At 35.7% G+C, this 14,300-nt stretch overlaps 1 protein-coding gene across 50 annotated transcripts in view; it reads left to right on the forward strand.

The window, feature by feature from the left end:
* PTPRM (protein tyrosine phosphatase receptor type M) overlaps positions 1–14,300 on the forward strand; it is an 829,686-nt gene that overhangs the window by 483,748 nt on the left and 331,638 nt on the right. For all 50 annotated transcript variants that reach the window (XM_077975162.1, XM_077975163.1, XM_077975160.1 and 47 more), the window contains one exon: positions 8,667–8,975. In XM_077975162.1, the coding sequence (XP_077831288.1) occupies positions 8,667–8,975 (309 nt within the window). The remainder of the gene's footprint in view (positions 1–8,666; positions 8,976–14,300) is intronic.

Genomic DNA, 14,300 nt, shown 5'->3' on the forward strand with positions numbered 1-14,300 from the left:
TTGATCCTTGAATGATATAGTTTTGCTATGTATATAGTTCTAAGTTGACATATTCGCATTCATGTTTTCTCTTTGTACTTTGAGTATTTTATTCCCTTGTTTTTTTTGCCTTCCACTGTCATTGTTGAGAACTCTTTGGTCAATCTCCCATTACTTTGTAGGTGATGTGCTTTTTCTCTCTAGATGCTTTTGAGATCATCTCTTTATTTTGGTGTTGGTGGCTTAACTACATTATGTCTGAATGTGGAATTAATTTAATTTTTCTATCTTTTGTATATGTTATACTTTCTGTATCTTTTGACTGATAGCTCTTGTCAGTTCTGGAAGTTTCTCAGACATTATGTCTTCAGTTGGTGCCTCTCCTCTGTTCCCTGTGTTCTGCTTCTGGAATGCCAATTAGACATAGATACACCCTCTAGTTTTGCCCTCTATCTTTCTTTCTTATTTTCTATTATGTTCCTATTTCTATTTTTCTGTGCTACATTCTAGATAACTTCCTCTGATTCATTCACTACTTCACTAATTCTCTCTTAAGTTGTGTCCAATCTTGCTGTCTAGTTTTACACAGTACATAATTAATGTCCTATCCATTGAGGTTTTTGTTTTATTTCAACAATATTATTCTTTCCAAAAGTTACATTAGCTGTTTTTAAAATTGGTCATTTTCAGTGACGTATTACATACTCATTTTTGTAATTACATTTTTAATTTTGGAAGTGGCATGCAAATTTTAGATTCTGAATCTGATCATTTAAGTGATGTGAATCTGTTGTGTCTTATCTCTGTTGACTCTCTCTCAGGGCATCTTGTTTTCTGTTATTTTTGTTAATCTTTACTAGTGAGCTTATATTTGGGTGGGCTTTATTTGTGAAAGTAGGAGGCCTATATTTGTGGATCAGTTTGTTTATAGGTTTGTATTTGTGTTTGCTGGAATCAGGAGATGGTACTGACTGTGGATACTGTACACACTGTTATTTGTCTGAGATTAGCTTGGGAACATCGTATTTGGCTTCCCTGCCCCTGGCCCGTGGCTTCATCTTTGGATTCCGGTGCTGATATAGACAACTAGAGCTCCACCTTACCCTTTGTTTTGGACAAGGGACATGGTGTAAGGTATATGCTGGAGACACACTACATCCTATGCAATTTAAAAAAATGTCTTATACTGGATCTAGTTGTTTTCAAATGGGAGAGTCCTTGAGAGTAAATGATACGCCATTTTGTTGTAATCAGAAATTGTAATAATTACTTTATGGATGTATTGTTCATTTAGTAATTATTTGATGAATTTGAATATTTTGTTTTCATACAAACACAATAATAATATGATATAATGAGTGGTGGTTGGGAGAAATTCTTAATGTGAACCTTTGTCAAATACAGTTGCTATAGCCAAAGAAAGAAATAGTTCTATGTATTGTAGATCTCTATTTCAAATACTATCCCAAATAAATGATGCAACTCATAATTGCACATTAGGGATGGTTGCAGTGCCTGATGCCTATAATCCCATCACTTAGGGAGGCCAAGGCAGGAGGATCACGAGGTCAGGAGTTCGAGACCAGCCTGGTGAACATGGTGAAACTCCGACTCTAAAATACAAAATTAGCCGGGCGTCGTGGCGGACACTAGTTTTCCCTACTACTTGGGAAGCAGGAGAATTGCTTGAAACTGGAGGTTGCAGTTACCCGAGATTGTGCCATTGCACTCCAGCCTGGGCGAGAAAGTGAAACTCTGTCTCAAAAAAAAAAAAAGATAAACGCATATTAGACTTTGCTTATTTACATTTAACTGGAACCATTAAAGATCTGTCCTTCGGAGCCAGTATAGGCCCATAGCCTTGAAATGCAACCTTTTTTAGCAAAAAAAAAAAAAAAAAAAAAGGAACATCTGAACATTGTTTTTCTTTTGGAGAGAAATTTGACATTATCTGTTATACTTAGAGATATATAACATCGACAAGTCAACAGTCTCACTTTTAATGTGCACTAAGGGGAACTGTGGCCAGAAGGGCATATAGACAAAGATGCTGCTTGTAGCACTGCTTGTAATAGAGAAAAGGTAGACTCAGCTGTCTTTTCCACAGTAGGGGAATGTATAAGTAAACTGTATTTTATTTAATGTAATTCTAGACACCAGTTAAACTAACATAGCTTCAACTCCACTATGTTGAATGGAATCTCATGTTGCAAAAAATAGTAGCATTTTTGAAAAATTTTAAGCATCCTAGATAAATGGAATAAAAGTACAAAAACATGTTTGGGAATCATAGATAATAACCTTTGAATAGTAAGTAGGAAGGTGGCAAAATTTTATAGCAGTAATATTTTATTTCTTTAATAAAAAGTGATCTGGAACAAAACATAAAATGTTAACATTTGATATTAGTGGATACACAGAATATTGTTTTATTTTATACTTTTCAATGGGTTTTAGAGGTTTTATTACTTAAAATTTCAAAAACCCTAAACACCAACAAAAAATTATTCTGTTTAAAATGAAAACATGTTTCAATCATTGTGACACTTCTAACCTTATTTTTGTACAGTTCATCATTCAGGGAGAATAAAATATGACATGTTATTATTGAGTGCCCTATCAATACCCACATTTCTTTATTTTGGAAAGTATCAACAATAAATTTCTACCCCTCTTTTTCCAACCTCTATTCAATAACACTTTTATTTTTTATGGATTTAGGGGTACAAGTACAGTCATGCAATATGGATATATGGCATATTGGTGAGGTCTGAACTTTCAGCATTCAGCAAGCTTTTTACTTAAAAATTTAAACTTTTCATTCTGAGCAAACTATCACAGGGACAGAAAACTAAACATCACATGTTCTCACACATAGGTGGGAATTGGACAATGAGAACACTTGGACACAGGGTGGAGAACATCACACACCAGGGCCTGTCGTGCGGTGGGGGGAGTGGGGAGGGATATAGCATTAAGAGATACACCTAATATAAATGATGAGTTAATGGGAGCAGCACACCAACATGGCACATGTATACAGATGTAACAAACCTGCATGTTGTGCACATGTACCCTAGAACTTAAAGTATAATAAAATAAAAATAAAAATTTAAACTTAAAAAAAAATTCTCAAAATATTTATCCTGAAAGATTTGGTGGAATTATTCTGAAACCAGGTACCTTGGATGACTAGCCCAGGGTCCACTATGGATTCTTTTACTTTATTTTTAAAATATACAAGCCAAACCGAGAACTAAGCAAAGCATTTGGACATACTGCATTACCTAACGTTCAGCATTACCTAACACCGCTGGGGAGTGCTGCCTCTAGGCTGTCAGTTGTGGCCTGTTTAGAGTGTTATCTTCCCTTATCTGAGATCTGTGTTCTCACCGTAAGTGTGTATCTTAGTCATTTTATTATAGAAGATATTTCTGCGTGTTTGCCATAACATGTGAATGGGAATTCCAGCTTTCAAATATGATGGAAATTTAAATGATTAGTCTTTTTAATTTTAAACTTAATAATTTAAATTAAATTATTTAGTTGCTATGTGGATAATCTATTTCCCAGCAAGATTGGGCAGTAGTTTACTTACCTTTACAATTTAGGCAGAGTTCAAACCAACATTTGGAATACATGAAAGACATGGTGAGACTATGTCCATCTTAAACCAGGAAATGAAGTAGAATGATTTTGTGTAGACTTTGGCATTGTTATACTTTCCTTCATTTATTCTGTAAGACTATTTTTTTTCCTTCTCTTAAATGAGTACTGTTTTTGAAATTTGGCCTATTTGTTAGGAAGATACTATTCTCCCTTACAGAGGATTGTATGATTTATTTAAGAAAAGCAGATTGTTTCCAAGGGCATTTTTTGATTCTGATTATGATAAAATGTGAAAACTATTAATGTGCTATCTATGAAAAGTATTCTGGAGGAAAAATATATTCAAATTTATATAATTCTTAGGATAAGTTTGAATTCATTCCATTACATCACCATTACATAGATGCCTGTAGGGCAGTGTAAATTAAAGATTTAAATTGTGTTCCAGCAATTTCAGCTTGACTGACAAGGTACTTTTTAAACTCTGGAAAGCACTGACCAGTTGAAAGCCTTTAACTACTTCACCTAAAAACAAGGCCATGTACCCAGAATCGTTGCTGCTTAGGAATACTGAATTTTGGGGTAGGTCACTATAATATTTAGTTACTCAGACCTTTGCTCTGATTTCACTAAATAGTAAAGTAAAGGGAGCTATTGCTTTATTATTTTGTCACCCTGTAGTGTGACTGGTGAGGCAGAAGTACAATAGCTGGAGGTCCTGAAGGGGCTCACCATGCCATTCTGGTTGTTATTCCCTTTATTGTAATAGACCTCCGTAGAGTTCATGGAGAGGTAGAAAACAGAAACCTGTTAGTGGGAGCATTGGTTGTAATCTATGTTTTTGATTATCAATGACAGGATCCTAAAATTACACCCAAGTATCTCTCACAGGTTCTGAAATTGAGTTTCCGAAAAAGCACTGTAGTAGTAATAGAAGGTAAAGTGCAGAGTTCCAAAGAAATGAGCTGTGAATTGAACCTGCAATGGAAATCGATCCTATCAGTCAGTTTTTGCCCTTGTTCATAGAAAAATAGGACCGAATGTAGAAGGAGCCAGGATCACTGATTAAATAGGATGCTGAAGTGCTGGAGGCTAGAAGTGGGCTTGCTGGTCCCTTAGGTCAGGACTGCAACTGTCAGACTTCTCTGCTGGAAACCTTGTTCAAGCTGGCAGAAAAAGAACAGTATGAAAAATGCTGCAGGCATCTGTGGGAGAGTCAGTAAGAGCTCACTGACTGAGCTTCCGGAGCGCTTCTCCGTAGGGAGGCCATTCTCATCTCTTATCATGAGTCAGTGGGCCCACAGTGGACCGCTTGGCCTCATGATTCATGCCAATGGGGCCTGTCATGATACCCTTTCAGGGAAGCAGGGAGGCATCAGTGTGGTCAGAGGGTGTGAGTGTGAAGAAAAATGGCCTTGGAATCAATTCCATTCTCAGTAGCATCTTCAGGATTATGAGGAAAGAGGAGAAATTTCCTACAACTAGTGGTCCTATGAATACAATTTGTCACCCTGTTATCTAACTGTAAGAGATATATATTGTGCACATAGAATGCTTGTAATGCTATGTCAAGTTTTTGGGGGGCAGTGTTTTTATTCTACTCCAGAAATGCAGTGTGAGTTGCAATTAGCCTACCAAAATTACACATTTCTGGTTATGAAGTTGCCATTTGTTTCCTACAGTGTGATACATTTCTACAGTGATGCCCTTCAGAGTGTTCAGTGATCATCAGTATAACTCACTAGAGTAAATGTCCCTGTGGAATGCCTCATTCACAGTTAGCAGCACACTAATGGAAATCGTTCTGCAGAAACATTGAAAACAAAGGTATTATAAAACACTAACTGAAGATGTAATTATTATAAATCCATTGCTGGATCAGAATTTAATTTTGCAGAATGGCAGAAAAAAAGTAAAAACAAAGAAGCATTGAAATCAGGCAGTTTGCTTAGTATGAGTTAAAAGAATTGTCAGATTTCCTTAGTCATTGGTCATAGCCTATCAACACTTATCATTAAAGGAGGCTGCTCTCATAGGTACATGGTAGCACATGGCATTTCATTTATGTTATTGTATGTATCTGCTTTACCAGCCATTTCCCCAACTCACTTAACTTTGCCTTTGGACCCTGGTAAGAGAAAATGACAATACTCCATCTGAAGTGGACCATATCCCTGTGTCATGGTGTTGTTTTAACTTATCCTGTAAGCTTTTGACAAATGAGAATCAGAGTCAAAGAGGCCTTCATCCCTATCCTATGTTGATATAACCCTTCCTACCCCTATTGATATTGACCTTGCCATGGTGATAGCAACAAATTAGTAGACACAGCAGAACTACCGACCATAGTCAAAGGCTCACAGAGGGCACAAAGGAAAATACTCTGCAAAAGCTTCTGTAAGATAGTTTTGCTTTGGTTAACTGTAGTTTTGCTTTGATGTAAAGATGCAAGCCAGTGAGTGCCACTCTCTTTTCATCTAAGATTTAGACCTCATACAGCCTCTGTCTCCTGTCTGATTACCACTCATGACAATAGGCAATTTAGAGCCTTTGTCATAGAAATGATTGTTTTGTGTTATGCTTAGCTATAGTACTTGGCAAATGTATGGGAAATCTGAGACTTAATTTTACCATGATGGAATTCTAAAAGGTACTTACAGAGAAAGGGAGCATGCATTTCAAGACTACTTGACCAGTAGACAGAAGCCTTTGTCTTTACTCCTGCGTTTTAATTTAAGTATATAGTTTCTTGGATAAGAAATACCGAATGATGCAGACTTACTTATGCAGAGAAAAATAGTTTTCCATTGAAATTAAGTTAGAACTGTACTTCTTGTTTAAACTAATATCTGAAGCCTTTAGTCATTAGTCAGTAAAACTGATGAAAACCTTAGGAAAACGCATTAGAACAGTCCTGTGATGAATAGGAGGCCTGGGATTAATAAGGAAAAGGGCAGAGGGACACTTGTTGATCTGTTTATGTATAAGGGATCTGGAGCTTATTAGAGGTTTTTATGAACATTGAACTAATGAAGCATTGTATAAAATTATACATTTCCGTTAAGTTGTAAAAGTTACTAATCTGGAAAAAAAAACCTTCCATGTTATTTCTAAATAATTTTATTTATGACATTTTCCCTACAGAAGTAATTTAAATATGAAAAATTAATTTTGTAATAAGGAACATTCCATGAGAATGCCACTCACGATTTCTTGGAGGAGTTTTCCTCCTTGGTTCTTAGATTTATTACAGGACGGAGTAGCATGAGTGATCTTTATTAATCCCATTTTATGATTACAGCAGACATCTGGTAAATTCTACATTGCATATTTCACATTATTCCACTTTAAACATTTTCATTTGTTAGCAGGTAAAAAGGGGGGATTTTAAGTTCTCTCTATGGCATAAATGATGGAGAAAACAGACACAAAGAATTTATGCGCAAATAGGAATCAAGAAGTGAACTTGAACAATAGTCCAGACAAGTTTGCAGCGCCCTGAAGTGCCGACCAGACTCTCTGGTACAGCTGAACCGGGGAATATGGCCTTGACCCTCTCTTCTATGGAATTAGCAGGAGAAGGGAGAAGAATTCCTCCAACACTTTTGACTCAAGTTTAAATACATTGGATCTTTATTATATTGTACATTTTTGGGTCATGTTTTAGGTGAAGTCTTAGTATCTTTAGTATCCTGATTTCTTCTTATTTGATTCTCTTTAGTTTGGTAGAGACCAACAGTGGAGTGGGGGCAGCATGATTTGTAGTTGTCAGATCCAAATTCGAGTGCCACAGCAAACCCCGACCCTGATCAAGTTATTGAGCCTACCTTGGTCACAAATTTTGTCTCTATATATTAGAAATAAAAATATTTACAGGATTATTGTAAGGAATAGGAAATATATAGAAAGCAACTCACACATAGTAAGTGTGCCATAAACTGTAGCTTTTATATCTCAAGTTTATTGTCCCTTCTCAATTGTAGATCTCTTTACGTTCATATTTGGTGGGCACACTTCAGACGAACAAAAATCAAAATTATGAATCAAATGACTTCTGGATGTATAACACAAAACATTTTAGGTTAGGCTTTTCCTAAAACCCTGAATGCTTGATTTTTTGTAGCAGTGCATGGTACATTATAGGTGCTAGGTAAATGTTATTCACATAGTAGTATTTATTTTCATCATGATTTCATAAACAAATCTAAGCTTTCTCTGCATATATTTTGTTTGAAGCCATGCAAAAATGCTTATATTCTCTCAATGTCATTTAGATTTCTAAGCTTGAAAATGTACCTGGAGCTGGGGCTAAAAGAAGAATACTAAGAAATTGTCATGAATAGGCAAGAATTACTTTAGAATTGATTGCATGGAATTCTGTTCGGATTGAAATTCGGAAACACCTGTTCTGCTCAGAAGTTTATGCTCTCTTATTATTTCATGGATAATTCTCAAGCTTTTACTCTTATGTTTTCCAATTACATAATTATAAATTAATGCTTAAAGAAAAAACACATGTATCAGTATTAAGATTGGTTTATTTATTCAGAGACCCAGAGGAAAAGAGGCTTAAATAAGATAGCATTTAATTTTTCCTAATGAAAAGTTTGGAGGTGGGAAGGTCAGGGCCGGTATGGTCGCTCGGTGATATCAGAGACCCTGGCTCCTCCTTCATCAGTGCTTTGAATTCTTAACGTTTAAGTGCCTCATGGTTCACCGTGGCTGCCTGAGCTCCAAATGTCATATCCTCCATCCAGCTAATATGAAAGAAGAAGGACCAAAGATGGTGAGCCCCTGCCTTGTAAGAACACCTCTCAGAAACTATTTTGGACATTTCATCTTATATACCATTCTTCAGAACTTAGGCACATGGCCATATCTATCTGCAGAAAATAATGGAAACTTTCATCTTTATTCTGGGTAGCCAAATGCCTAGCCAAGATTTAGGGATTTATTATCCAGGAAGAAGAGGAGACCAGGTGTTGGGGACAACTGGGAATATCTGTGACCTTTGGGATTGACCTGAGCCTTTATCTTTCTTCTTTCTCATGTTTTCTTTTGTCTTCTTTTCTAAATAGATCCCATGCGAGGCCCAAGAAAACTGGAAGTAGTGGAGGTCAAATCTCGGCAAATCACTATCCGCTGGGAGCCATTTGGATATAATGTAACTCGTTGCCACAGTTATAATCTCACTGTCCACTACTGTTACCAAGTTGGAGGACAAGAACAAGTGCGAGAAGAAGTAAGCTGGGATACAGAAAACTCACACCCTCAACACACGATCACTAACCTGTCACCATACACCAATGTCAGTGTGAAACTGATCCTCATGAACCCAGAGGGCCGGAAGGAAAGCCAAGAACTCATAGTGCAGACAGATGAAGACCGTGAGTACCTTTGAATGATATGTTTATGTAAAACATGTTTTTTCAAAAAGCACCTTTTGTTTTGAGATCTTTGCTGTGAAGATGGAAGAAAGAACTACTTACATTGTAGAACAACACAAATGTGTATCTGTACTCTGTATTCTTAAGCACTGATTGAAAGAGGGAAAAGTGAGTAGAGATGTAGAAATGTCATTTTTTATTACTCATATAGTTACTTTCCTATATATAATCATTCCATATTGCTCCCAATAGTTCTTCATTCAAGTTTTATTTCACTGGGCTAAAAAATTGTTGTTTCGGGTATTAGGTTATTTATATAAAATCATTGGACTGAAAGACTGTTATTTTTGGTGTTAGATTATTTATATAAAATATTTATCTAAATATATTTAAATGGCATTCTGAAACATTTTTTATAGTTCAGATAAAATTTCAGCACAAAATAGAGCCTGCCCTTGCTTTTCAACGCAGTCTTGAGAAACTAAGTTGGTGGTCATGAAATAGATCATTTTTCTCCACAGGAACAATGTTGAAACTGGATGTTACTTTAATAAATGACTACTTAACAAATAAACCATGCATGTCACCAGTAACGCATCAAAAAAGCAAATATACAGGAAACCTCCATAATAACTTAAAACAGTAAAATTATGCTTTGAACCTCATAGCATGGATGTAAATGTTCCTTTACACAGACGATACCGGGAACCCTTGTATAAATAATAGCATATTCATATAGTACATAAAATACAGTGGTAGTGTATCATACATTTGACCTAAAAATCACTTTTCAGGCATCAAAATAAGTGACAAAGAACATAGGAAGCCCATTAAACGAATGAATTATTTTTAAGAAAAATAGTTGTTTCGCTTTTTGTTTCTTTATGTAACTGATAATGTAATTTTGACCATTGATTAAATCATGAGTTAAATGTTTGGAATACTTTATCATTTCATTTAAAGAACTAAAAAAGTATTTTTGAGTGTTTCTACCTACCCAGCACTTGCGTATTTCTGTAGAAGAAAAATGTAGAAGTAGCTAGAGTAGATGAGGAGCTCACTGCACATCCTCTCTCTCTTCTTGTATTGTCCGTCAAGTCCTGCTTGTGTTGGTTCCTCTCAAGCAGTAGTTTGGGAGGGAGTCTAAGTTTGGTGGAAGCCCCTCAGTCAAGGCTGAGACCGGAAGCTCTATTTCTGTTTCTTCTAACTTTTCTCTCATCTCCCAGAAGAGGAGAAGATGGTGTCCACATTGTCATCAAATCATGGCTGGCTCCTTCCTGCCATACACGTCTGTATTGACTCTGGTGCTAACATCTGTTGTTTCTACTTCCAAAGTTTTAGATTGTTCTTTTCTGTCAATTTCCATTGCCTGTATTTAAATCCTTATTATTTGAAATTTATATAATTGTTTCCACCTTTTCTTTGTGGTTCCAGTTTTTTTCTATTCTAATGCCCTTCTACTCACTCACTAATCTTAAAAATACATTTTCATCTTGGCTCTCTCTACAAGAGTCTTCAGTGGCTCTTCCACTTAATCTTCATTCCAGTGCCTTGGCTGTCAAGGTCTTCTATATTCTTGGCTCATATCCTAGGAGTAATAACTTCTCCTTCACAGCAGCTTGTTCTGCAAAGCCATCCCTGAGTGCTGGTCCCTGTGCCTGCTCTGTGCATCCTGGGCTCTCCATCGTTGCCTGATTGTTCTCCTTGGCCAGTCAGGGCCTCTCCTGGCCACTTCTCAGGCTCGCCTACTCTGCTACCCGCTGAAGTTCTCCTCACATTTCAGGTCCTTTATATAGCTGTCTCCAGCTCTTCAGTCTGTGTTACTCACATCCTTCTGACCTTATTTGTACTTCATAAGATCCTTATCTCTGACCCTCAATTTCCTGATCTGAGAAGTGAGAATAATAACAATTCTTAGATATATTAGGGATAGAAGAAATTTACATGGAGAGCTGGTTGTAACTGTCAGAAAGGGTCCTTTCTTAGTGTTGTAATGATTCATGGCCACTCATGATTCTTCTTTGCTCCCTCATTATGTATTTATATGTATTTTTTTCTTTTTATTGTAAACTATTTGACAAGAAGTACTGTTTTTCTTTTATAGCAATATGTGTGATATTAAGTAATAAACACCCCAAAATACCTTATAAGTCTTTAAGTGAAATAATAAAGTATTGTTGATAAGCATTTAATTCATGTTTTAATAAACAATAATGGTCATATCAATGAGAGAAATAAAATTCAGTCACTTTCAGATACGTATTGCTGAAGCATGAACCTATTGAACACTATGGGTTTCAAACTGAGAACCGTCATGAGCCAGGAATTTTGTTAAGTTCCATCAAAACATGAGGACAGAATTACTTTCTTTTTTTTTGTTGTTGTTGTTGTTGTTTGTTTAAATTATCTTGCTAGTCCCTGAAGCTGGAGCATGCATTACTTTGAAATAAAAATCTATTGTTTTCCTAGCACACTAGCATTTCTTCATTAGAAAAAAACTTTAATTTCAAGTTATAGTTCGTTACCCCTCCAAAAGAAATACTTCAGAAAAGGCAGAGAGAAGAAAGAAATAGAATAATTGCCAAACAATATCCAGTTTGTAGAGAAAAGAATTGAGGAATCACTTTGTTTATCCATTAACAAAGGTTATAATTCATTGAACGTTGTGAGTTTTATTGTAGTATAATACTTTTATTGAAATATAGTTTATTTCATCAGAAATCGTGCGGGAAAAAAATTTACTTTTCATTAACGTTAGTAGAATCCTATATAGCCCAGGGATAAGTTGTACAAACATAGGTATTATGACTTTATATACCAGATCCTGCATTCCCAGAACTTCTTAAAATAGGTACTAGACCTAAGTTACTATGAGGTACTATCTTCCCTATCTTAATTAGTAGTATATTAATTATTTATTCATATTGTTTTAATTTACATTGTCTTTCCCTGATCATAAAGTGATTATCTGAATCCCCATTAGGGTTTCCTGTCAACTATTCTACTGCCATCTATCACAGGGTCACCACCAGTACATTCTAATAAGTTCATCTTTCTGAGATATCCTCTGCCTAACATGATTTTGAATACCTCCTATGTCATGTTACTGTTAGCATTTTCTTTTATACAAATTGAATAAAACAAATATTTGTTTTGTTCTTTTTTTTTAATTAAAAAGAATGGTTTTTTTATTTTTTTTTAATACTTTAAGTTCTAGGGTGTAACAAATATTTGTTTTTTCTAACTCTTCACCTTCCTTACACCTGCACATGGGTTAATACATATTTTCAAATAAGAAATATCATTGGCTGCTCTGCCTATGGATTAGCCATTCTTTTATTCCTTTGCTTTCTTAATAAACTTGCTTTCACTTAAAAAGAAAAAAGAAATATCATCACAAAATAGAGTCACTCGTCTTAATTATCTTGATGCTGTGAGAAAACTGATGATGCCATCATCATAAACACTTTCAGGGTAAAGAGGAAGAGACTTAGCTGAGTTTTCTCAGGCATAGCCGGTTTTAGTTCAGCTTGTAATTATGATGAACATTTTAGTCTCAGAGCTTGGAATTCCAATGTTCTTAGAACTCACCTAGTGTTGTCATTTCTAATGTTTTTTGTTGCTTCAGCATAGTCGTATATAAATTTCAACATAGGACTAACAATTATTTTCATACTTATGTACTCTTTAGGGTTTGAATGTCAAAATTAGCTTGGCTGGGTATAGTGACACATGCCCATGATCCCAGCACTTTGAGAGGCTAAGGCAGGAGGGGATCGCTTGAGCCCAGGAGTTTGAGACCAGCCTGGGAAACATAGTGAGACCCCATCACTACAAAAAGTAAAAATAAATTAGCTGGCATGCTGGTGTGTACCTATGGTGCCAACTACTCAGAAAGTTGAGGTGCAAGATCACTTAAACCTGGGAGGTTGAGGCTGCCGTGTGCAATGGTAGCCCCACTGCACTCCAGCCCAGATGACAGAGCAAGACCCTATTTCCAAAAAACAGAAAATCAACTAATTCCAACTTCGTTTTAGGAATGAGGCAGATGAGACCTAAAGAGGTTCAATGATTTGTCCAAATTGCATAATTTAAGCATTAGATAGTCTTAAATCAGAGCCCAGGCCTCCCATATGAATCAGTATTTTTTTTTTCTGCCGAACAACACTTGACTTTAATTGGAGTAACCGTAAATGTTCTACATTTACATATAAGTAGCCCCTCATCTCAAAAAAAGGCGTACTATCTGTGAGTCCTTTTGAAATTCTAGGTAGGCTTTCCAATCCGTGATAGCCTTAGCAGTCATTTAAAAACTAATCATACCCTCTCACAATCTAAAACATTTTTTCCAACCCCCTTTAAAAAAGTTTATTGAGATATGTTTGTCCGTTCACCATTTGATAAATATTTGGGTTGTTTTCACTTTTTGGGTATTGTGACTAATACTGCTATGTATATTCATGAACAAGTTTTTGAATTAACATTTTTTTCACTTTTCCTGAGTACGTAGCTAGGAGTGAAATTGTTGGGTTATGTTGTAAATCTACCTGTGTTTAACCAATTGAGGCACTGCCAGAGTGTTTTCAAAGTAGTGGCATGACTTCACCTTCCCTCCAGCAGGGTATGCGGTTTCCGATTACTCTTCCTTCTTGCCAGCACTTGTCTTTTCATTATAGCAATGCTAGTGGGTATGAGGTGATATCTCATTATGGTTTTGATTTACAGTTTCTTGCTAGCTAATGATACTGAGTATCTTTTCCTGTGCTTATTGACTATTTGTTTGTCTTTTTTGGAGAAGTGTTTATTCAGGTCCTTTGCTCATTTCTAATTGTACTATTTGTTATCTTATTACTGGGTGTTAATATAGCTCCTTTTATATTCTAGATACAAATCTCTTATCGTATATATGATATGCAGAAACCTTCTCCCATTCTGTGTCTTGTCTTTTCTTAATAGTGCCCTTTGATACCCAAAAGGTTTTCATTGTGATAATGTACATTTTATCTAGATTTTCTTTCATTGCTTTTGCTTTTGGTGTCATGCCTAAGAAATTGTTGCCCGATCCAAGATCATGAAGATTTATTTATATGTGTGCTTTCTTTAAGAGTTTTATAGTTTTAGTTCTTACAGTTAAGTCTTTAAACTATTCAAATTTAATTGTTATATATGGTGTGGGGTAGAAATCCAACTTCATTCTTGTGCATGTGGATACCCAGTTGTGCTAGTAGCATTGGTTGAAAAGATTATTCTATCCTCATTGAATTTTCATGGTACTCTTACTAAAAATCAATTTACTGCAAATGTAAGGGCTTCTTGAGTACTGGG

Source organism: Macaca mulatta, chromosome 18 (assembly GCF_049350105.2).
Source record: "Macaca mulatta isolate MMU2019108-1 chromosome 18, T2T-MMU8v2.0, whole genome shotgun sequence".
In the NCBI taxonomy this organism is placed as follows: domain Eukaryota; kingdom Metazoa; phylum Chordata; class Mammalia; order Primates; family Cercopithecidae; genus Macaca; species Macaca mulatta.